Genomic DNA, 24,622 nt, shown 5'->3' on the forward strand with positions numbered 1-24,622 from the left:
ATAAATTTGCAAAACTATTTTTTCTTAAATCTGTAACATTTTTTATTTTAAAGTTAAAAATAAGAGAATGTCACATGAGAATGGTACTAAAAGATGAGGTTGGGCAATCAGAGAAAATGGAAAAAATAATTTAGACCTTTAACAGGGTTTACTTAGGGTGGTCAAGGTAAAGTAGCCATAATTTTTAAAAAAGAAAAGAACATGAATGTTCTCTAATGATAAAATATTACATGGGCTTTTTTCTGTGTAAACTGTTTAAAAATATAGATGAAAAGATAAATTAACTGCCTAGCTCCTCCCATCTTATTCTGTGTGTGGCTATGGGGGGCAGTTTTTTTTTTTTTTAATACAAGAATGGGATCCTTTTTTACATACTATTTAGATGGTACTTTTTGTCCCATTTAATTATTTCTCATTATTTGTTTGCATTATAAATCATTAGAAACCATTCAAAAAGAGAGAATAAGAAAAGAAAGCTGAGATTCTGCAACCTGAGCTGTGTTTCCACCATCCAGTTGCTCTCCACCCCTTTAGGGATGAATTTCCTTCCTGATCAGAGGCCTTTAGCCTACATTACCTGAGCTGTGATCTCAGCTATGAACTTCAGAGAAACAATGTGTTGATTCAACCTCATGGGGCAGGGGAGTTAATAATCATAATAGGATTGGGGACCACAACTAGTGGAGGTGTTTATTTTTTCTTGGGTTGAGGAGAAATGAAAACTCAGTGAAATTATCACAAACCCAAGGGGTACTAAGAAGGAGATTATTCAGGCCTGTGCCATAATCAATCTAAATTCTAGTAAATAGGTTTGCTCAAAGACAGAGGAGTCAACCACAGTGAAAAGGTAAAAAGGCTTCAGAATGTGGTGGATGAACGAGGAAACTATTGCTAGAATTTGGAATCAGAACATAGGGGATCAGAAATAAGTGATTTAAGAGATCAGTTTTAAGTATAAAAGGATGTTACGTTGTAGTTACAAGAATAATAGGAAATACAAAAAATACACAGATCCAACAAATCATGTTATCACTGCACATGGAAACAGAGGGGGGAAATCATCAAAGAAGGCAGGGTGGAAACTCAAAAATTGTGTTCTAAACCTGCCTGAAGGGTGTAGGGTCACAAAAGAGGGAATGGGTAGGAAAGTGCACACTATAATAAGTAGAGCCAGATCTTGCTGATGCAGGGAAAAATGTGTCAGAAAGAAATATTCCTGCTGACACTAAAGTATTAAAAGGAGCCTTAGCAAAATGTATTCCTTTGTCTGACCTGTCACATGCACATATGTGTCCTTCAATTGCATACAAGGTGAGAGGTGACTGGTTAAGGATAGGATTTGAATATTGGTTTGCCTGGCCAAATACCATCTCACAACAATTCTCCATTTGCAGTGTTATTTTTAATGGCCCCAAGTGCCCAATTTTTTATTATGCCTTGGATAATTTAATATTTTTTTATTATTTGACATTTATTTACAGTTAAGTTTTTTACTATTATGAATTACTAGAGGCCTGGTGCACAACATTTGTGCACTTGGTGGGGGGTGTCCCTCAACCTGGCCTGTGCCCTTTCGCAGTCCCAGAGCCCTTGGGGGATGTCCGACTGACATCCTTAGCGCTGCCACAGAGGTGGGAGAAACTCCTGCCATCGCCGTTCCACTCACCAGTCATCAGCCCGGCTTTTGGCTGAGTGGTGCTCCCCCTGTGGGAGTGCACTGACCACCAGGGGGCAGCTCCTGCATTGAGCATCTGCCCCCTGGTGGTCATTGCACATCATAGCGACCGGTTATTCCGCTGTTGGGTCAATTTGCATATTACCCTTTATTATATAGGATGCTGCAGCAAATATCCTTGCAAGTAAATCTTTATATGTTGTTTCCTTTGAATAATTACTATTAATTGAGTTACAGAGTCTTAGGAAGTGTCCATTTTAGGCTGTTGATACCACTTCCCAAATTTTTTTTCATAAAATTTGTACCCATGTACACTGCCATCAACAATGGAACAGCAAGTGTTTCCCACATCCAAGGGTGAATCATCACCAGGTTCACAAATATCTGAATTATGTTTTTCCCCAATAGTATAGATTATGTCAATTAAGTCATATGAACTCTTTTCTTGGTACCCATTGTTATTAAAGATGTGCAATTTTAAAACATCTGGTGGAAGTTGGAATATGTTCTATAGTGACCAAAGAATATTAAGTATACAGAGGAGTCATACGCTTTATTTTAGCAAAGTATTCTAATCTGTTTCTTTAGCCAGTCTAAAATATCTCTTTGCCTTTCATCCTTTGAAGTGTATAACCACTAGATGGAAAAACCAATAATTCTTTCTTTCCTAAAATTAGGAAATCAACTAGAGAACTTCAAAACATAAGGTTCTTGAACAGTTCAGTAATATTAGTTTAGTTTTAAAGCATAATCCTCCCCATATTTGAAATTTATTGCTACATGTAAAAAGGTATTAAACATTGTTCATGCACATTATTTGATGTGGAAAAATATAAATAAGTGGCAGTGTTGTCCTTCTGTTAGTGACTTCAATAAATGCATTTATTTATTTATTTTTTTTGCACATTTAGATATATTTTTAATATTATCTATAGGCTAGAAGGCAGGGGAGGGGGGGGTCCCTCAGCCCAACCTGTGCCCTCTCACAGTCTGGGACCCCCTCGGGAGATAATCACCTGCTGGCTTAGGGATGCTCCCCAGGTGGCAGGTGGCACGCCCAATCCCGCAGTGTCTGCCCCATCTCCCCTGGTCCCAGTGGGGTGAGCAGCCACTCAGATCGTGTTGCTGCCCACCCCGCCCACCCCTCCCAAGACACTGCAGGCCCAGATCCTGTGTTGGGGCAGGCAGCAGCTCAGATCATGCTGCTTCCTGCCCCGTCCTCCCCGCCTGCCCCTCCCCGCACAAGGCAGGCCAGGATCTCACTCTGGGGCGGTGCAGCAGGATCTGCCTGCAGTATGCAAATTAGATGCCATCTTTGTTGGTGGTTAATTTGCATAACGCACTGATTAGCCAATGGGAGGCGTAGCGAAGGTATGGTCAATTTCAATCTTTGCCTATTATTAGATAGGATATACTATTTCCAAAGGTAGCTTCAATAATAGATCCATTACAAATCATTTCATGGGGGATTTCAATAGTATCCATTCCTAAATGAACACTGCTATCCAGTTTGCCATCTCCAAGTTTTATTAACCATCCACTATAAGAAGAATCCTCTGATCTCATATTTGTTTCAAGAGACAACTTTCTGAAACATCCCTAAATATTAAAGTGCTTTAAACCCGTTTGTACTATGGCTGATCACATAGCACGCAGTACAATACTGAGACATTGTTGAAAATCCCCTCCGAGAAGGAGAACTTTTCCACCAAATACAGCATTCAGATTCATAATTTCTCTTAGTAATCTGCCTCTGGTCAATCCAGGCACTCTGAGGGCGGGTTCCTCCCACAGGCCACCCTCGCTGGAAACAGCTCGGGGAGGGGGCCTTAGGGCCAGTGGGACGGATGGAAATGGGGAGGGGTGGCATGGAGATGGTGCCTGCTCTTCTGATCACTTGCACACTGTGTTTTATACCACAGCATGTGGCAGCGGCTGTGGGACTGACTTCCCAGCACTGACTGCAGGACTGACTTCCGGTTGGTCAAGCATCCGGTCAGGGTTTTTATATATTAGGACTAGAGGCCCGGTGCACAAAAATTTCTGCACTCGGGGGTAGGGGGTTCCTCAGCCCGGCCTGTGCCCTCTCTCAGTCTGGGACCCTTTGGGGGATGTCCACCTGCTGGGGGGATCGGGCCTAAGCTGGCAGTCAGACATCCCTCTGGCAGCCTGGGAGCCCTCGGAGAATGTCCACTTGCCAGCGGGAAGCAGGCCTAAGCTGCAGTCGGACATCCTTAGCACTGTTGAGGAGGCAGGAGAGGCTCCCGCCACCACCACTGTGCTGGCAGCCATCAGCCTGGCTTGTGGCTGAGCAGAGCTCCCCCTGTGGGAGCACACTGACCACCAGGGGGAAGCTCCTGCATTGAGCATCAGCCCCCTGGTGGTCAGTGTGTGCCATATGACTAGTCATTCCCAGTCCTTCTGCTGTTAGGATCAATTTGCATATTACCCTTTTACTATATAGAATAGAGGCCTGGTGCACGGGTGGGGGCCGGCTGGTTTGCCCTGAAGGGTGTACTGGATCAGGGTGGGGGTCCCGCTGGGGTGCCTGGCCAGCCTGGGTGAGGGGATGATGGCATTTATTTTTAAAATAAAGAGGTTTGAAAGAAAATAGCAATGCACTTTTTTAAGAGTTACAATGAGTCTAGTCAGAATAAAACACATTCAGGTATTTGAAACATAGGTCATTTATTTAGCTACTTGTTATTTTAAATAGCTCCAATAGAAAAGTGCAACATTATGAAATCAAGAACTGAAGTCTTAGATTGAACTCTGCCACTTTGTAGATGTGTCAATTAGGGAACAAAATTTAACCATCTCTGAGTCTCAGTTTATACATCTATTTTTTTTAAAAACTTTCATTGCTTCTTATCTCTCACAGGGTTGTTATGAGTATTGAGATAATGTATGTGAAAATTTGTGAACTGCTCTATTGTAACAGTACTTCTTATTTTTAATAATTACAGTAATACATTTTCTCTCAAGATGGGGGGAAATGAAAGAAAAAATGATAATAGAGAATATTTCAAATAAGATTTATATTGAATTATTACACAGCTCCAAAAAATTTATAAGTTATAAGTGTTTACCTTAATGAATTATAACAAAGTTAATACACATAAGAAACTACTAGCCAGTTCAAGAAATGGAAAATTACCAGCAACCCAGAAGGCCTCCTTGTGCCCATCTTAAACCAACAAAACCACAAACCTCCTTCCGAAGATAACCACCATCCTGACTTCTAATAGTATAGCTGTGTTGCCTGATTTTTAACTTTATAAATTGAATCCTTATATGTTTTGTATATTAGACCCTTATCAGCTATATGTTTTGCAGATATTTTCTCCATTTCCTTCAGTTGCCTTTTTATTTTGTTGATTTTTCCCCCTTTGCTGTATAAGAACTTGTGAATTTGATATAGTCCCACTTATTCATTTTTTGCTTTTGTAACCTGTGCTTTTGGCGTCATTCAAAAAGTTATTGCCAAGACCAATATCAAGGAGAATTTTCCCTGTTTCCTGTAGGTGTTTTATGGTTTTATATACAAATACATTTAAGTCTTTCATTCATTTTGAGTTGATTTTGTACACAATGTAAGATAAGGGTCCAATTTCATTCTTTTGCATGTGGGTATCCAGCTCTTCCAATACCGTTTATTGAACAGACTACTTTTCCCCCACTGTGTATTCTTGGCACCCTTGTCATAGATTACTTGACTATATATGTGTGAGTTTATTTCTGGTCTCTCTACTCTGTTCCAATTGCCTTTGAGTCTATTTTTATGCCAGTACCATACTATTTTGATTAAAAATAACCTTTTTAAAATTAAGGAACTTTCATTCTATTTATATTTTACTAAGATTTTTGGTCAGAATGGGTGTTTCATGTTTTAAAATATTCTTTCTATACTAAAATTATTCCAAGGTAATGAGCTTACTTTAAAAAAGAAAGGAAATTAAAGATAAGTTGGAGTTATTTCTTGTCAACCAGGGTTAATTGTAGCCAAAATTCACTTTAAAGTCATGAGTTTCAATCAAAATTAAAGCAAAATGGAGAGAAATCAGGAATCAGGTTTAGATTTGTGAGGTAGCCAAAAACATAAATAAGAAACATTATACAAAAAATCAAAACCTTCAAGACTCAGAAGTTCAAAATCAATTAATAAGCTGTGACTAAGAAATCTGCATGCATAAGGGAATGTAGGCACTAATTTTGTTTCAAGCAAGTAGATAATTCTAGTCTGGCAAATTCCATACTAAGTCTGAGTTTCTTCATCTGTCAGCACCAGTGAGAACCTCTGTCCTAACTTGACTCTGGTTCGTAGATGGTTTCTTGCTTTTCTTCAGACTCAAGAGACAGTTTTAGATGGTAATCATTTTGGGCTTGTAGCAAAATTTAAGCCCTATCCAATTTCCTTTTTTATTAACAGGTTTTTTTTTTTTTTGGCAAGGAAGAACAGCAGAGAGGTTTGAGGAGACTCTTATCTTCTAGACTCAAAAAGAGTTGTGTTAGGTTGAGTCATTTCTTACCCCAGAAAATTTCTACCCAATTATGCTTTTCAAAATGCTGTTCAGTAATGTTTAACAAATAAGCGCTTAAATAGATCTATAATGTCCCATTAAGGCCCACAGGTGAGAAAATGCAAATGTTTTTATTAAATACTAGGGGCCCAGTGCATGAATTTGTGCACCTTGAAAGGAACTGTGGGCCGCAAGACTGCGGTGGGCACAGGGGCCGGTCTCGGCCCATCCTCTGCACCCCCGCCCGGCCCCTCCCACCACGGCCCCTGGTCCCCTCTCTGCCAGCAGTCCTGCTCCTGCCACCATTGCTTCCACTCACTGATGGTGCCGGCCTTGCTCACACCGGCTGATGGTGTGGAGCAATTGGGGCTGGTGCCAGCAGCAGGTGCAAGCAGGGCCAGCGCTGGCAGTGGGTGCAAGCGGTGGCTCCAGAGCCGGCAGCAGGTGTGAGTGCCGGGTGGGACTGCAGTGCACAGGAGCATAGAATTTTCAGTAATCACCAGAGGCTCATCTGGATAACAGTGACTGGTGCCCCTTCTTGGTCTGGCACCCCACTCACCTGCTCCACCATCCCGCTGCGGCCAATGCCCGCCATGTTCTGCGCGCGCTCCCTGGTGGTCAGAGCACATCATAGTGACCAGTTGTTTGGTTGGTCGGTTATTCGGTTGTTCCGCTGGTCTATTTGCATAATAGGGTTTTATATATATGGATATTTTGAGGTAAAACATTATTACTGTGTTGCTTTTAATCATGTGTTGGACTGTCCTTCTTACTTTTTGTCCCTCTCTTTCTTTCCCCTCTTCTGTCTCTCCCTCCTTTCTTCTCTCTCTTTTCTTTCCTTTCCTTCCCCTTTCTGTATATTAAACTAAAGCATCTACAAACTCTTACAAAGTATTGGGAATACCAAGAGGTGGAATGCACAATTCCTAATCTTAAGGAATTTATCATCTAGTCATGGAGGCATAGGTTAAATTCAAATTCATACATTTTTATACACAGTATTGTTAAAGTTCAAAATCATGTGGAAATGTGTGGAAAGCAAGGCCTAGTTCAATGCAGACATTTCTGTGGGAATGGGCAGTGGGAAGAGTTTCTAAAAACACATAACCTGAGCTACACTAAGACAGAAGACAGAGCAGGCCAGAAAAGTGAGGTTGGGAAGATATTCTTTTAGTGGGGATTGGAGTCATCTATAGTGACAGAATCAACAAAATAACAGCAGTTTAAATAATAGAAATGTATTTCTTGTTCACTTAAACCTAGTTTGTAGCTCACCCATGTGTGGTATGGTATTCCATCGTGTCAGGGAACCCAGCTCCTCCTTTTGCTGTGACATCCTCCGCACACAGCTTGCACCACAGTGTCCTGCGTGGCTTCTTAGACGTCAGTCATTATAGGAAGAAGAAGCACACAGTAACTTCCTTTCCCTCTAAGGCAGTGGTTCTCAGCCTGTGGATCACGACCCCTTTGTGTGCCTCTTTTGCACACAATGCTAGATTTAGTCAGTGTGTATTTCTGTCAAACCAGGAATGCAGTTTACAACCCTTTCACAGGGGTCGCCATCGGAAAACACATATATAATTACATATTGTTTTTGTGATTAATCACTATGCTTCATTATGTTCAATTTTTAACAATGAAATTGGGGGTCACCACAACATGAGGAACTGTATTAAAGGGTCGTGGCATTAGGAAGGTTGAGAACCACTGCTCTAAGGAAACACTGGGGAACCTCATTTGTCCTGAATTTTGTCACATGACCACACCTCGCTGCAAGAGAGGCTGGCTAAGTGCCCATCAGTAGATGAATGGATTAGAAAACTGTGGTACATCTACACGATGGAATACTATGCTGCTCTAAAAAGGAAGGAACTCTTACCATTTGCAACGTCATGGATGGAACTGGAGATCATTATGCTAAGTGAAATAAGCCAGTCAATGAAGGAAAAATACCACATGATCTCACTCATTCATGGATAATAGAGACCATATAAACTTTTGAACAATAATAGATACAGAGGCAGAGCTGCCTCAAACAGATTGTCAAACTGCAGCGGGAAGGCCGGGGAGGGTTGGGGGGCAGGAGGTAGGGGGGTAAGAGATCAACTAAAGGACTTGTATGCATGCATATAAGCATAACCAATGGACATAAGACACTGGGGGATAGGGGAGGGTAGGTGACTGTCTAGGGCGGGGGGATAAAATATACACATATGTAATACCCTTTGTAATACTTTAAGTAATAAATAAAAAAAATTAAAAAAAAAGAGAGGCTGGGAAATGTAGTCTTTCTAGTAGCCATCTACCTAATTAAAGATTTATTTTTAGCCATAAGCACAGGAGTATAGACATGGAGAGTGTAGCACAAGTGTGAGCAGACAGAATTACTGAAGCAAATACTTTTTGTATCTCATGTATCTAAGGAAAATAATCTGGCCATGTGGGGTGGAAATTATATGTATTCTATTTTAAAATATAACATTATTTAATTTGACTGTAACTATGAAGGTGATGATATATGATGATGATGATGATTGATGATGATGATGATGATGATGGTTCATGGCTCCTTGATAGGAAAAAACAACACCTATTTATCATTCTTGCTCTAAGACATTAATTGTGAACTCCTCCTAGGTTCATTCTTCTAGGGGTATGGATGTGTCTGCTTAGATGAATACAGAGTGCAACAATTGAGAGTACTTCACTAGGAGAAATACAGCTTGAACTAAAATTTCATAAAACATAGCAATTTTTTCAAATCTCCAATTTTGAATACAAGAGAGATTAAATAGATAACTTAAGGCACTGAGATATAATCTTAATCTTTTCCCATTTTAGTAATAGGCCTGCTCAGCCCTTCCACAGTTCAATGTTTACTCAAGTCCCATGACAGGCAATTAGTAGACCTTATGTTTAAGTAAATAATATTTATTTGGTTTTCTAATTTACCACTGTGACACTGGAACTTGGAGAGAAAGCATTTTAACTTTTCTAGTAAACGGTAAAAAAAAGCCTCAAAAAACTTCTTACAAAACTTTGGAAGTTAAGATACGATATTTGTGTTGCCAATGATTTCATCTGGAATCATTGCTTTAACTCCATTTCCTGTTTTTGGGGAGAACATTGCAGATGACATGTTTTTAATAGGCTATAATCACACTAGCAACAGGGGTTTGGCAAATAGCTATGAGCAGTATAGACAGAAGTGTGGAGTGTGACGGTTTCAGACTTCTGAGCTTCTTGATGCTATTTTAATGCACTAAGAGTATAAACTAAATTTAAATCCTGCTGACTGTCACCAGAGTGAAGTGTGTGCCTCTTTTGCACACAATGCTAGATTTAGTCAGTGTGTATTTCTGTCAAACCAGGAATGCAGTTTACAGCTCCCATCCCTTCTAAGCATTTTAATAACTATACATATGCATTTAATGACTGCTTTGATTTGCACCTGTTCATTTACATTTGTTGTCCCTAAAGTAGTTACTGACACGTGTTGTTTTTCTTGTGTTCATTGCATTTTACTTTTGATAAGTCTGATGTCACATTGAAAGTTAATTTCTGACCTGAAGTTTATGTTACCTCCAGTGGTTCTCAGCCTCTGGCCCTTTAAATACAGTTCCTCATGTGGTGACCCAACCATAAAATTATTTTCGTTGCTACTTCATAACTGTAATGTTGCTACTGTTATGAATCATAATGTAAATATCTGATATGCAGGATTGTCTTAGGTGACCCCTGTGAAAGGTGACCCGCTGCTCTAGTGCATGGTTTCTCAGCCTGAGCACGATCGGCATTTTGGGGTCAGATAATTCTTTGCTATGCACATTGTAGGATGCTCAGCAGTATTCCTGGCCTCCACCCAAGTCTGACAACCACAAATATCTTCAAACATTGCCCAATGACCCAGTGGAGCAAAATCACCCCAGTTGTGACCACTATGCTGATCTATGTAACTGCTTTTCATCTTATTCACTCCTGCCCAGGCCAGGCGACTGTCATCACTCAGCAAAGCACAGCAGTCGTTTCCTGCTGGATCGTCAGGGGCACACCCCAGCTGTTCTCCAGTTCATTCTCCATATTGTAGCCAGAGTGATCTCTTCAAACCCCAATCTCATCATGTTACTCCCTTTCGAAATCCCATCACTGCTCCCCAGTGACTTAGGACTAAGGGAGAACTCCTAAAAATAGCCTATAGGATTTATCCTAGTTGGACCTCCGGGAGCACCCCTTGCCTTCATCTCAACCTAATTTCTCTTGCCGGTCAGGGTCAGGCCTTTCTACCTGCCCTTCCCCTGCTCTTGCTTTGCTCTGCCTCCCTCTCCGCACTGATCAGTGTGCACTCACCCTTCAGTTCTGGCTCCAGTCTAGCTTCAAGCTGCCAGAATATTCTTATCTAATTACTTAGGACCAAGTCAGATTGACCTGCTATAGGCAATTTTAGGCCAATTGGACTAAAGCCAATTATTTTAAAAACTAATTTACCAAAGGATCAAATTACTGAACTTAGTCACCAAACCTACAAAACCTTGTTTTTTGTTTTACTACTTATAGTGTTTCCTACAATTAGTTTTGCCTGAGTTAGATTTAGAGAACTATGAAGGCTATAGTCAGTAATCGGGTATTATGATGTCTGCAGGCTCTCTCCCTACCTGTGAGCGCTGTCCAACAGTTCAAGTTTCCCTCACTGGGACTAAGAGACCAGTACCCGCAGTGTGCTGGCCTTTGTCTCCATCTTTCTCTAGTAGGCAGTTAGATTCAGAATCAAATTAAATATTGCTTAAAATGTAATTATGATAACTCATTGAAACAGAAATTTTCAAAATCCATTAGAATATCCCATATAATCTGGATTGCTTTGTAAGTAGTTAAAGAAATAAAATTTTGTAAAATGTAGAAATTAATAAATTCATCAATTTTCATTTGAGATTATAATGAAAGGATCCTAAACATTCTTAAATATTGGCAAAATTGATAATGACTTTAAGAAGATTGAGTGGAAATGAGTTTCAGGTTAACATTTCTCACATGAAATTTGGATTATATTTAAAAGAAGAATGTATTCATAATAAGAACAAATTACTTATTGCCCCTTGACTTTTGCAGCATTAAGTATCCCTTCAAAGATTCTTAAGACCAATGTATTTGTTAACCCTAGTCAGGAAGAATATGTCATAGCTGCCTGATTCCCATTCTACAATTATTTGGTCATTACTCTGGTAATAATCTGTCTCCCTCACTTGATTGTGGCTCTCCAAGAGCAGAGCTGTGACCACTTTTGCTCATTAATTATCCGCAGGGCATATCACAGCATCAGGCACAAAGTAGATGTTTATTTAAATGTTTTTGAATAAATATGTATAAAAAATAGAATGCAATATTAGCCTCTTAAGGTATAATAATGACACTGCAAGCAGCTCCTGGCATTAAAAAGGCTGTTGATTGTTCTGGACCTAATTCTGTAAAAACAATAAGAACATACAACTGAGTTTGTGTACAGTATTTGTTTACAGTATTTGTATACAGTATTTGAAACACCTGCTTCTACAGCTGAGACAGTTCACTTCGTCTTTTGATAGTAATACCCAACAACATTTTATTTTTCAGATAAAAGTATGTGTGGTTTCTATTTGAATGAAAAGCAGGTTTGGCCCTAACCGGTTTGGCTCAGTGGATAGAGCATCAGCCTGTGGACTGAAGGGTCCCAGGTTCAATTCCAGTCAAGGGCATATACCTTGGTTGCAGGCACATCCCCAGTAGGGGGTGTGGAGGAGGCAGCTGATCGATGTTTCTCTCTCATCGATGTTTCTAACTCTCTATTCCTCTCCCTTCCTCTCTGTAAAAAATCAATAAAATATATTTTTTTTAAAAAAAAGAAAAGCAGGTTTGTAAATTTAAATTTTATTTACTACCATATTCAAATGAAATAGCACGGTTCTTTATCAAAATCTTCAAAATGCCATAATGGTATGTTTTTAAGTGAATATTGTATTATAATATCTTCAAATACAAGTAGAACATGAGTGATTGTTGGCAGTGATGCTTATGGAGCTAGTGTTGTCCTTAATCTGAGGTGAGTTGGTGAACATTCCAAGCCTCCTGAAGGGAATGGAGGAGAGGGGAGGCAATGAAGGAGGCAGAAGGAATACAGGCACCTGGTATGTTTGAAAGAAAAACTGCCTTTTCAGTCTATGCAGTCTTATTTTAAAACTTCCGTAATTCCAAACTTATGTTCTCAGAGTCCCTCTCCACACCCTAAATCCATATACAACATAAATGCCAGTCATTTGAATCCTTTAATGACCATTGTGGTATCTGCAGTCTATAACTCTTCAAATATTTCAGATACATTTTATATCCTGTATTGAATAACTACGAGACCCATGAAGAAGTCTAAAGTATGCTGCTTCTGTCACTGTCTCTTGCTCATGGTGGCTTATTTCTCTGTGTATTTTACAGTGTTTAGTTACGCGCTCTTGTTTCACTGGTCTTTCCCTGTTGGAGCGCTGCGAGGCCTGGGTTGAGGATGCATCCCTCCAGAGAATACTGTTTTAGCTACTTCTAGACGTCCTAGGATGCAACCAATCCTGGACCATATACTTTTTGTGATTTGGGGTTTTCTGAGCCAGGCAGGCAATGAATATCTACATCCTGAGTCCCTCATAATGGTAGGACTGTGATTATACATTCTCAGAAAGCCAACCTTTCTCCCCAATCTTTGGACGAAACAGACAGGTTTCCTGGTGATGTCTCTTTGCTGTCAAGTAGACTTTCTGAAAGGTTACTTTTCAAAGGACTTGGCTTTGAGTTTCATTTTCAGCTTTCCACTTTGCAGAGAAGCAAAGCCTTGATTTTTGCTCCCATTCAGTTGTCTGAACCCAGGACTCTACGGTGCCCACACGGCAAATGTCCCAGGGGCAGCCCTGGCAGTGGTGCCACCTCACAAAGCTGGTTTCCATGGTTGTCCTCTGTGGATTTCCTTTGCGTTCTTGCTAAGTATCGTAGGCATCTGAAAGAATTCTTAAAATAACTGTATCCATTATACAAGGGGAGGGTTTTTAGGCTATCTATCAGCTCATTATATTGCTAGGAATGAAATGCAACAAAGATTCTATATTTAAAGAGATACTTCTTTTAAGGAAGGGATACTTAACTTCCCTTCCTTCCTCCCTCCCTTCCTTCTTCCCTTTAATCTATCTACATAAGGTAGTTAATTATTTAAATAAAATTTTAGAGCTACTCTTGGAAGGAAAAGGGATTTTATAGTGTTACAGCTTCCTTTATTATACAGACAACATTAAATTGACAGAAGACACCAAAGTTATTCTTTTCCTAAACGTAGGATTTTCTAATAAATGAAAATGAAATACAACAGACATTTACTGATCACCTGGTATGTACCTGAACCTGTGCTATGCTGGTCATAATATATTAAACAAAATGCCTTTAAGATTCTGCCAGTAGGAAATAGAGGAAAGACATAGACTCAGAAGTATCGGTAACCTTTAACTTAAATAATTTTAACTTTAATACAATTTTTACTTTTGTACGTGCCCCGGACTTTAGGAACCAAACCTTTTGTGCACAGGCTTGTGTATGCGTAAGCAGTCAAGGTGGATTTTGAGCTATTACCCCGGAAGTTACTCATGGATATGCAAGTTCTGGTGACTAGGGTTTGACCTGTGAGGAAGGAGGATGCTGGGAAACAGAAGCCCTCGCCCTACCTCATACTATGCATGCCACTGCACTTGGCCTTCAAATGTTAAACCTCAGAACATATTAAATACATGTTAAGAATAAATGTAGTATCTTCTTGGGGGGGGGGGCGATTGAATCATCCATAGTGCTGGTTAATCAGAGAAGGTTAAGAGAAATAACACTTTTGAGCTGCGCTTAAAAGACGTGGCAGCTCATCGTGTCAGGTAGCAAGAAGAGCAAGAGAGAAGGCAAGGGTGCTCAAAGCTCTTGGCGTGTTCAGGGAACTTTAAGAAGAAGCCATCTCAAATACGCGTAGTTTACGTACTTGAAGCCCTTTCGTGTGCTAGTACTCACTAATGTTCACTGAGCATTCCCTGTGCTGTTTTCAGTGTTTTACGTGTAATAACTCACTTAATTGTGTCAACAATCCTGTGAGGTGAGTACTAGTATCATCCCATTTTACAGATGGTCACACTTTTGAAGTGACATTCCTAAGGTCATAGGTGGGCAAGCCAGGACTCAAACTCAGGCATTCTGACCCCAGAACCCATGCTCTTAACCTTTATGCTCTGTTGCTCAAAATGAAGGCTGGATTTATCCTGGAGGAATTAATCAAGAGTTCTCATTCCCGAGAAAACCAAGTAAAAGAGGATGGTTTGTTTTCTCCCAGGTAGATTCTATGTACCATGAAAATTGACTTATGGTTGGCAGTTTGTTTACTCAAATATTGCCCTTCTCTAAGAAAAAATGTGTGATTGAATGAATGCAGAAACTGATTATTAAATTTTCAGGAATTTTACAAGCCAGTTATTAGATACAGTGTTGTTAAAAAATAAATTATATAAACATACATTAACAAAGGCAATAAATATCCAGAACCTATTACTCCCTAATTACTTAACTACATTCGAGTGTTACACATGCGCCTTGGAGTTTTTTGTGTCCTGTGTACATATGGTGGAAATACTTCGTGACGGTGTGCTTCTGAGCATCTCTTCCCAGCTGCACATGCAGTAATGTCGTCACATTGGTAACTTGTAATTGGCAATGGTGGGAGTGTTTACCACAGCATGATTTGGTAAGCACTACAAATTGGGGCTCTTTTGTTCAGATTTGCGATTTGTTCAGTATGAACAGATATCACACACTGCCTTCATTCCTCCTTTAAAACATTTTGCCTTAAGTTGATTCTCAGGAGGGCTCTGTACTATATAGAGAGTTTAAATTGTATAGCAGGGACCTCTGGTGTCTAAATTATAGTAGTGCTACAACACTTAAGAAAGGGAATTTGGAAACCAGTTTCTCATTAACACACTTAATTATTTCAGAAAATTGAGAATTCATCTTAGTTTTAATCACCACCCAAAGTAACACCATCCTTGTGTTTTATGATCCTCAGCTTTTCAGTTGAAGGAACTGAGATTTATCACTCCGGAGTAAAAGTGTGTTTCATTTTCTCCCTCAGTTTGCTGAAAGTGGGAGTCATAATGTAGAGGAATTCTGCCTCTGGCTGGGCCGCTGAAGAGCCAGGTGACCTGGGCATAGTGGTCTTGCCTCTCAGCACTTTAGAATCACCTGGGCATTTTTTAAAAATATACTGATAACAAGCCCCACCCAGACCCATAACACCACAGTCTCTGGGGTGGAACCTAGGAGCTGGCATGCTTTGAAATGCTCTTGAGTTGGCGCTCATGTACAGCTGATTTGAGACCTACAGTCAAAGCACTTACAGAGAGGGCAAACAGCCTATGAGTAAGGGTTCCAGCTGGCAGGGCCAGAACTCCTCCTTTCCAATCCCCGCTCTTAAATTGCCTAGCTGTGTGACCTCAGGTACATTACTGACTGTCTCTGTGCTTCAGCTTCCTCACTTGTGAAAGTAGAGTAATCTACATCAGTTGATACAGGTGAACATTTAGAGAAGGACCTGGCACTGAAGTATTTGTTGCTAGTGTTATTACTACTAAGGACACTTGCCTAGTAGTTCCATATGTCACCTCTATGCTTTGTATAATGGGTACATACTTGAGGGCTACTTCTTCTTGATGTTCTATTTATTATACTTTTTGTCTTTCCTACTGTGTTTTAGCTCATAATCATACCAATATCTCCCCTCCTTTTTTAAAAAATATGTTTTTATTGCTTTCAGAGAGAGAGAAAGGGAGAAGGATAGAGGGATAGAAACATTGATCAGCTGCCTCCTGCTGGACTGGAGCCCACAACCTGGGCATGTGCCCTTAGCAGGAATCGAACCAGGGACTTCTTGCTTCATGAGATGATGCTCAACCACTGAGCCATACTGGCTGAGCTTGATATTTCCCCTTTTAACTGTCCAAAATTTTTTCATTTTCTCTTAAGTTGGAAAACCCCAGAGCAGGTAAAGTGCTCCAGATGGCTCATTTATTAAATCTTAAAACTGCATGGTAAAAGCAGGTAAACTCATTCCCCAGGACAAGACAACATTCTTTACTTTTTCCTTATTAATATGGTTTAGAGTTTATATATGTGAATTACCTTGGAAAAGTATATTAATGCTAACCATATTTTATAGCTAATTTAACAATGTAGATCAGATGTGGGGTAGCTGTACCCATATGCCTCTAAAACTATATTCCAGCAGTTTTGACTCCAGTGAATTCACCTTTAGAGAATATTTTAAATGATTTCCAGTTTTGTTTTCAAACACCTACTGTAACCAGCTCTTGAAAGAAAACAAAGCCCATTGATGACTTTTTAAATGGCTTTTGAAAAAAAGATTTTATGGTAATGGAGAGCAAATGTTAAAATCCTTTTGGATTTTATCTCCCAGAGTTAAATGTACATAAACATTTTTGTTTGCTGAATATCATCTCACTACAAAATTTTCCAACTTGTCCAAAGTGTTATGGTCTCGTCCATCTCCCTCCAAGTATATGCCCTAGGCGAAGCAGAAAAAGCCCATTTCTCCCAGCTGGCCATCGTTCACTCGGGATAAACAGTGGCAGAGCATTTTGCTGCCCTAGGCAAACTCCACCTGAGAGGACAGGCTGGCATTGCATAAAAACGAGCAAGGTAGAGTGGATGCCTATTTGGCAGGTAGAGATTTTTAAAAGAAGAAAAAAAATGATAGCATTTCTAATGTAACCCAATCGAAAAGCTTCACACAGCCGAGCATCTGTCGTAAGAAAACCTCCATTGCATTATTTCAACATCTGCTCTCCGGTGTAGGAGGGGAGCAGGTGCTCTATCTGGTAGCACCGTTGATGAGATAAGAGTTCTTTTGATGTGTCCCGCTGTGCACAGATCTGATGTGTATAAACCATGTTAATTATATGTCACGATGTTGTCATGGAAATTTTCTGAGGACATTGGTACCAAATAGTTTAATGAGAGCCATGTTATACAAGGTTTCTGGGGAGCCATAGCTTCTCGGCATATAAATGATTTCCTCTGTATAAGTTAAACACTTGGGTAGAAATGGCCATGCTACCATAGTGGTTCAAAAGATTTAATGCCTTAAGAGAAATCAGGCACATAAGCCTATCCATAGGCCGGATCCCCTGCTTCACCTCTCTGCAGGCTCTCAACGCTCATCTATAGACAGCAGGGGAAGAGACTGAGTCACAGAGTTTTAGGGATTGATGGCTGAAGCTCACTGTATCGCCATTATCCTAATTCCTTCTTATCTTGTTTATTTCACACTAAAGGCCCGGTACACGAAATTTGTGCACAGGTAGGGTCCCTAGGCCTGGCAGGTGATCAGAGCTGATCAGGGCCTTCCAGGTGCCGGCTGGGGCCTTCCTTCATTCCGCGCCTCCCCCTGGTGGTCAGTGCACGTCATAGCAAGCAGTCAAACTCTTGTTTGTCTCCCTGTCAAACTCCCGAGGGGGCAATTTGCATATTAGGCTTTTATATATATAGATTACATACTATACCTTTGCGCTTTTGTTAGTGATCAATGTGAGTCTTTTGCCTGTGTTTACCCTACATACTTCTCAGGTCTATAACCTACTCCAGGCTAATCAGAGGATCAGTAGGCCCAAAAGAAACTTGAGAACCTGACTACTTTTCAACATTTAGCTACTAAGGTTTTTACCTGAGATTATCTAAATTAGCTATTACTACTTTCAGGTTTTTAATCAGTTAAATAAATTATCTTTTAAATAACCAAATCTCTCCCACTGCAAATTTTAAAACGTGGTGTGTGTTTTTTCAGCTTAGTCCAAAAAAAGTAACAATAAAGAAAAGAATAAAGAATAAAGTAACCTTTTCTGTGGACCTGCAATATTAATGAGGTTTGCATATTTTCTTCCAAATATGTTTTTGTAGATGTGCACATATATAAACATTCACATAGATATAGAACAGGCTTCTTTTACATATATGACCTCTATGGTATATCCAGTTCTACATAGTTTCCCCTAGTTGTCATATAAAGAATATTTTCTCATGTCATTAAATATATTTTATAATATTTCATAATATCAAACAACCATTCCTGGTCTGTTGAGCATTTAGCATGTTTCTTATGCTATTTAGCAGTTAGTATATAATGAATATCTTCACTCTTACAACAATTTTAACTCTTTTTATTCTTTCTTTTTTCTGAGTCCATTTGGATGTCAGACCAGGAACTAATATAACTCCCTAAATATTCACTGTATTCAAGTAAGTGGCAGCCTGGTCAGTGGTAAATTATCTTTCATCTATAGAGCACTGCACTCATAGAAAATTGAAAATCTGATTAGGCTACAATTTTTCCTCAGTTGAGCATAATTTTACCAGAAATGATAATAGTTAATGCCTTAGGGGGTCTTAAGAAAAAACTAAGTACTAAGTATTAAGTATTAAAAATGAATGCTACTAAAGAATTTTGCATATATTTTAGACACTAAATATGAGGATTCTTGAATTAATATATAAGACGTGCTGCTAGAAGTTAATATTTAGCATGATAATGAAATCTGAGATAATGGTATAATTCAAAATACAGTGATTTACTCAAGTACTTGCATTCTCCGCTAAAATGAAAAAAATAAAATAAAATAAAATCTCCCCTGAAGGGAAAAAAAGAGAGATGGAAACACAAGATCATTTTCTTTTTTTAAACAAATTTTCTTTTACTTAAAAGTGATTTATATTTTCAATTCCAAAAAAAGAAAGAAATATTTTACATTCTCTGGAAATTGGTACTGTCTCAATTCACTGGTTTTTATAAGGAGGGAGCGTGGATGGAGCACCGGGTTGGAAGATTTATGACCTTGAGCAATTTGCTTATTTTCTTTGAGCATCAGTCTCTTCATTTGGACAATAGCTGTGATGAGAATTGAATATAAAGCACATCAGAGAGTGCCTGACACATAACTGACTCCTGCTTATTAAATGTTAATGCTTTTAAATGATAATGACAGATTATTTTAAGAGGTAGGTTTTTAAAATATTTTTTCTCCTTGAATGGAAGTCAATGATTAAAACTATGCTAGTAGGTAAATGGTTGCCATTTTACCACAAAATTATAAACATATAGACAATTGAAAGATGATTAATAGTACACCCAAAAACAATTGAAAAGTTAAAACTCAAAAGGTAAGCAATTCTGATGTCTTCAGAAGTACCCTAATCTCTTTATGTATAGTTAATTGATCCAAAATAGTTAAAACAATGACTTACATTTATAATAAACTAAATTATTACTAAAGACAGGATAAAATATATCTTGTTATTTTTATTTCTCAGTTCTTTCAACCATAAAGTAGAGAGAAAAGAGGAAAAAAATCAGAACTAAAATGATACATTATCTAAAAGTTAATGGGAAGGAAAGCTTTTTATCAAACACTGTGCTCTTAAGTGGTTTTAATATTAAAAAACAAAACTTGAAAATAAACGAGCCATGTATACATCTTAAAAACTAGAAAAATGTATTAAAATTAAAAGAAGTCAGGAAGCAGATGTTAATAAAGGTAAAATAGTATTAGTAGAGTAGAAAACACAAGAAACAAATAAAGTAGTATGACAAAAACCAACAGCAAGTTCTTTGAGTGTGGGTGAAATCTACTTCAGTAGGCAAATGCATGACCAACTTGACTAAGGAAAATTTTTAAAAAGTACCAATATAACAAGTCTGAGTTCTAAGTGACCTTCCAAAAATAGCTCCTCCTCCTGCTAGTCACACTTCTCATAGAAAGTGAAGTGGTGATCAACTCCCCAGTCCTTTTATGGAGTTAGCCTATGCTTAATATCAAGCATCTGATAAAGAAGCTGTATAAACTTGCTAGGGTTGCCATAACAAAGTACCACAAATGGGGTGGCTTCCCAGGAATTTATTGTCTGACAGTTCTGGAGGCTGGATATGCAAAATCAAGGTGTTGGCTGGGTTGGTTCCTCTGGAGAGAGGATCTGTTCCCGGCCTCTTTCCTTAATTTGCAGATGGCCAGCTTCCCCTGGTGTCTCTTCCTGTGGTCTTCCCTCTGTACCTTATCTGTGTTCAATGTCTTTGTTTTCATAAAGACATCAGTCATATTGGATTAGGGCCTGACTATAATGACCTCATTTTAACTTGATTACCTCTGTAAAGACTCTATTTCCATATAAGGTCATATTCTGAGATACAAAACTTCAACATAGGAATTTTGGGGAACACAATTCAAACCATTAACAGATGCTTTCTCTCTGATTAATCAATCATTTGCTTTCATGAGGTTTACCCTACTAAAACTTTGAAAGAAACCACACCCTATTACTTTTATAAAAGTTTTTAAGCATTACCTACTTTTAGAGGTAGAATGGACCGTAGAATTTTACTCTGTTACTGAGAAAACAGACTGTGATATTGGGTGACTTTCCAGTCAGTCAGTCAGTCAGTCAGTTATACCTTGGCCTTCTATCATTATCTTCCAAATTCTTCACATCACTGGAGGGCCACGCTGGGGATCCAGTCCATGCTGGGCTGGTGCTGGAGTTGCAGACTTGGAGATGTGATGCTTCTACATACTTGTTCTTCCCAGCATCATGTCTTCTCATCCAGCACTGCTTGCCTTGGGCCTGGTCAGATGTACATCCACTGTTGCCTCTGGCTTTTTCTCCTATATCTTCACCAGATTACACTGGAATGTTTATGCAGTTTGGTGTTTTGATTTTTAAAACTTCCTGTGGGAATAAGCTGCCTTAGAATTGTCCTTGTATAGTTTTGTGTCATTTAGGCTGTACCAATGATTTATTGTAATTGATTTGAAATCAAAGGCAGTTTTTTTCGGATATATATTATTACAATTAATATTTAGGAATCCTCCAGTGGTGCTATTTTTATTAAATTGATATTTACTTGAAGGTGAAATGGGCAGTGGTTCTCAAACTGAAGATATTGATTCAATAGGTCCCTGGTAGTCCCAGGCACCTGCTTTGAAGCAGGCATCCCAGCAATTCATTTTTTAAAAAATATATTTTTGTTGATTTCAGAGAGGAAGGGAGAGGGAGAGAGAGAAAAAAAACAAAACATTAGAAACATCAATGATGAGAGAGAATCATTTATCGGCTGCCTCCTGCATGCCTCCTGCTGGAGATTGAGCTTGCAACCTGGGCATGTGCCCTTGACTGGAATCGAACCCAGGACCCTTCAGTCCGCAGGCTGATGCTCTATCCACTAAGCCAAACCAGGTAGGGCCATTCCAGCGATTCTTTACAATCTTCACACCACACTTTCAACAACAAAAACACCCTGCTTTAAATCAATACATTGATCATCAATTTTTAAATAGCTGTTACTAGGAATGATTGTTTTACTTCTCAATAACATCATAGCTTGTCAAATCTAATATTTTTTTGTTATTGTAAGTCACATTACTTTATGTATCACTAAGAAAGAAAAAAAATGCTCTCAATAAACAATTACACAGACCTGTGAATTATTCACACCAGCAACTCATCATTTTGAAATTTCTGTTCACAGGACTTTAGCAATTTCTTCTGCCTTCAGTTGCATTACTGGGCCTGTGATAGACAAAACTTACACATGTACCACAGCTTCTTCTACTTATGGTTACCATTCTTTTATCCTATAAGGCAATAGAATGCTGCTTTCCAAGAAAACCTGACATTGCTGTCATTCCTCAAGTAATGAACATCTGCTTCACTTATAACAGATACATACCCCACACGTTTTTATATGCCAGTTAATAGTAAAATGTGTATTAAATTATTAAAGAAAAATATTGGATAAAGAAAGTAGTTACATACTTTAAATATGGTTTTATGGTAATACTTGCATAAATTAAAAAATAAATTTTTCTTTGTGAATTTGGTAGAAAATATTACTTGGAATTTTAACGAAACAGCATGATCAACTCAGAATTTACATTTCCAACTCCAGTGAAATAACCTACTTTTCCATAATTTAGTTTGGCTCTGTAGGCTGAGGAGGCAGTGTCTACTGACAGTCACTGTATTGTTTGTTAGTTTCAACAGAGGTACACAGTGAGGGAGTAGAGTTGGTCCAATACTCCAGCAGGCTTAGGAGACAAGGAAGAGTTTGTGAAGGCTCCCACTCTTTCTGTAATAAAACGTGTGACAGGTTACAGTACTTCTCAGCTCTTGATACCTTTGTGATACAGAAATTACAGACCGACTGAATTGACTATTGCTAAGAAACATGCTTCTAGGTAAGTAACATAACTTACAAATGTAGGTTTGTGCTGAAGTGTTTGAAAATATATACGGAGGTAAACTTAGCTTTGTCTGAAATTTTCCAGGTTTGTACAGATTTCACACAGTGCTGGGCAATGCCATAATTAGTATTATTTGTCCTACTGGGTTTTAAGTGATGAATTTGGGCCACTTGGAATGATCTCGGAAATGTGTGTGTAAGTTAAAGAGGCAGTCATGATTAGAGTAACTACGTTTTTCCTTCCATAAGAATGAGCTAACATTTTGGGATTTAATTAGTAGTTGTTATAGACAACAGAAGTCTTCATGATCTAAATGTTAACATGACTTCTGGTTTAAAAATATGTTTGACTTTCATATGTTGTTAAAATTCTATGCTATGTCTTCTAAAAAGGCTCTTTCTATATTATCATTTTATTAATATTTAAAGTATATGGAAATACCCAGGTTGCCACTTTTAAACTAGTTTCTAATAATAGAGCACTGAAAGGGTAAAGTATCAGTATGCTGCATATTTTTAGTAATACTACAAGTATATCTTATATAATATAAGATCTTTTAAAATATATCATTTGCATTAGTCTTAATAGAAATCTGGCAAAACCATTCAAAGAAGATCTGATATAGGAAGCTTTTTCACTTCATAGAGGAATATATTTAAATAAGAATTTCATTGGAAGCTACATAAACACTTTTAAAATGTTTTATTGATAAAATGCTTCTTTTACTCTTAAGTTAATATTGTGACACACTGGCTGAGTTTTATGCCATGGGTTATTTACTTGGAAAACAAACATTTGCCTAATAGAATATGTCAGTAAGTGCACGATGAGTTGAGAAATTTTCCAGTTAATAACGGCTAAACAAACATCTGAAATCTCCGGAAAATTAAGTGAAAACATCTTTTATTGCAATGGTTATACTTTGACCAGTTGTACACATTAGTTCCCCTGCAAGAACAATTTTAACCTTTATTTTTGAGTTATTCATAAAATTACTACTTAGGAATGTTTGATAACCCATTTGGGACATAGTAAACATAACTATGTTAGTAGTTTAAGAGAAAAATTATGTTTTTACTTGTTTGTGTGTTTAAATAGTTTAAATAATAGGTCAGTTTGCACAGAGAAATCCCATAGTTGATTATATATTTTATGGGTCACTTTTTGCTCTAATTTCAAGCTTATTTATTATTCCACCTGGTAGCAATGTACTGTTATGAATAAAATACTGGTTTAGAAATTAGAAGACCCAAGTTTAGGTTCCAAATCCTCACCACTACTTCTAACCAATGGGTTACCTCAGCTATAAAATTATTTTTTGGAGTTTTACTTTATCTTTGCTGTTTCACTTCTGTCCTCTTAGTTTTCATTGTCTTGTTATTTGGAGGTACAATATACATGTATAAAATACACTGGAAATTCCAAACAAGGGCCATCCTTTCATTTGGGAGCTCCCTTCAGGTCATAAGGCTCATTGCCATTGGTGGGGAATGGGTGATGTAGACAATTTGGGGCAGGGGTCCCGGCCTCTGGAAAGTGTGCTTGTGTGCAGTACCCACCATTTTGTTTATTATTTACCAAGATCCTCATACGCATGCATGTGTTTCACAACCTTCAAAGTCATAAAATTCTGACAAATACTCATCTTAAAGGCATTTACTTAAAAAGATATGTATCCTTCAATGGAAATCATCTACACAGTAACTTCTCACAGGCAAAACCTCAATATGCTACATACCATATCCATTAGCTCTACCTCCCCATTTGCCCAAGATTTCTTCATTTAATTGGAAATTAAGAGTTTGCAGACATGGGTCTAAGATAATTTCACTGTGGCTGAAGTGCCAAAGCATTGACAGAGGAGTTTTCATTTTTCTTCCTCTGGTTCTGAGAGGTTTTAAGAAAATCACCCATCCTTTCTGTACTTATTTCCTCTGTGAATGAAGATACAAGTATTTACCTCATAAGATTGCTGTAAGGATTAAATAGGGAATACTTATAAATGTCCACTGGTACTTGAGCATTTAAGTTGGTGACCAACAAATGGTAGACAATTGTTACTGTTGTATTATTAAATTATCAACTGATTTATT

The 24,622-nt window shown here is 38.4% G+C and overlaps 1 protein-coding gene across 4 annotated transcripts in view; it reads left to right on the plus strand.

The window, feature by feature from the left end:
• The window catches only part of ZNF385B (zinc finger protein 385B), a 365,265-nt gene that overhangs the window by 164,545 nt on the left and 176,098 nt on the right, over positions 1–24,622 (plus strand). The window contains exon 1 of one of the 4 annotated variants that reach the window (XM_036320793.1): positions 22,413–22,523. The exons of the other annotated variants lie outside the window; for them this stretch is intronic. Coding sequence (XP_036176686.1) covers positions 22,514–22,523 — 10 coding nt within the window. The 5' untranslated portion in view covers positions 22,413–22,513. Of the gene's footprint in view, positions 1–22,412; positions 22,524–24,622 lie in introns of those variants that run through there. 4 annotated transcript variants of the gene reach the window in all.

This window comes from Myotis myotis, unplaced genomic scaffold, assembly GCF_014108235.1.
Source record: "Myotis myotis isolate mMyoMyo1 unplaced genomic scaffold, mMyoMyo1.p scaffold_m19_p_8, whole genome shotgun sequence".
Taxonomy (NCBI): domain Eukaryota; kingdom Metazoa; phylum Chordata; class Mammalia; order Chiroptera; family Vespertilionidae; genus Myotis; species Myotis myotis.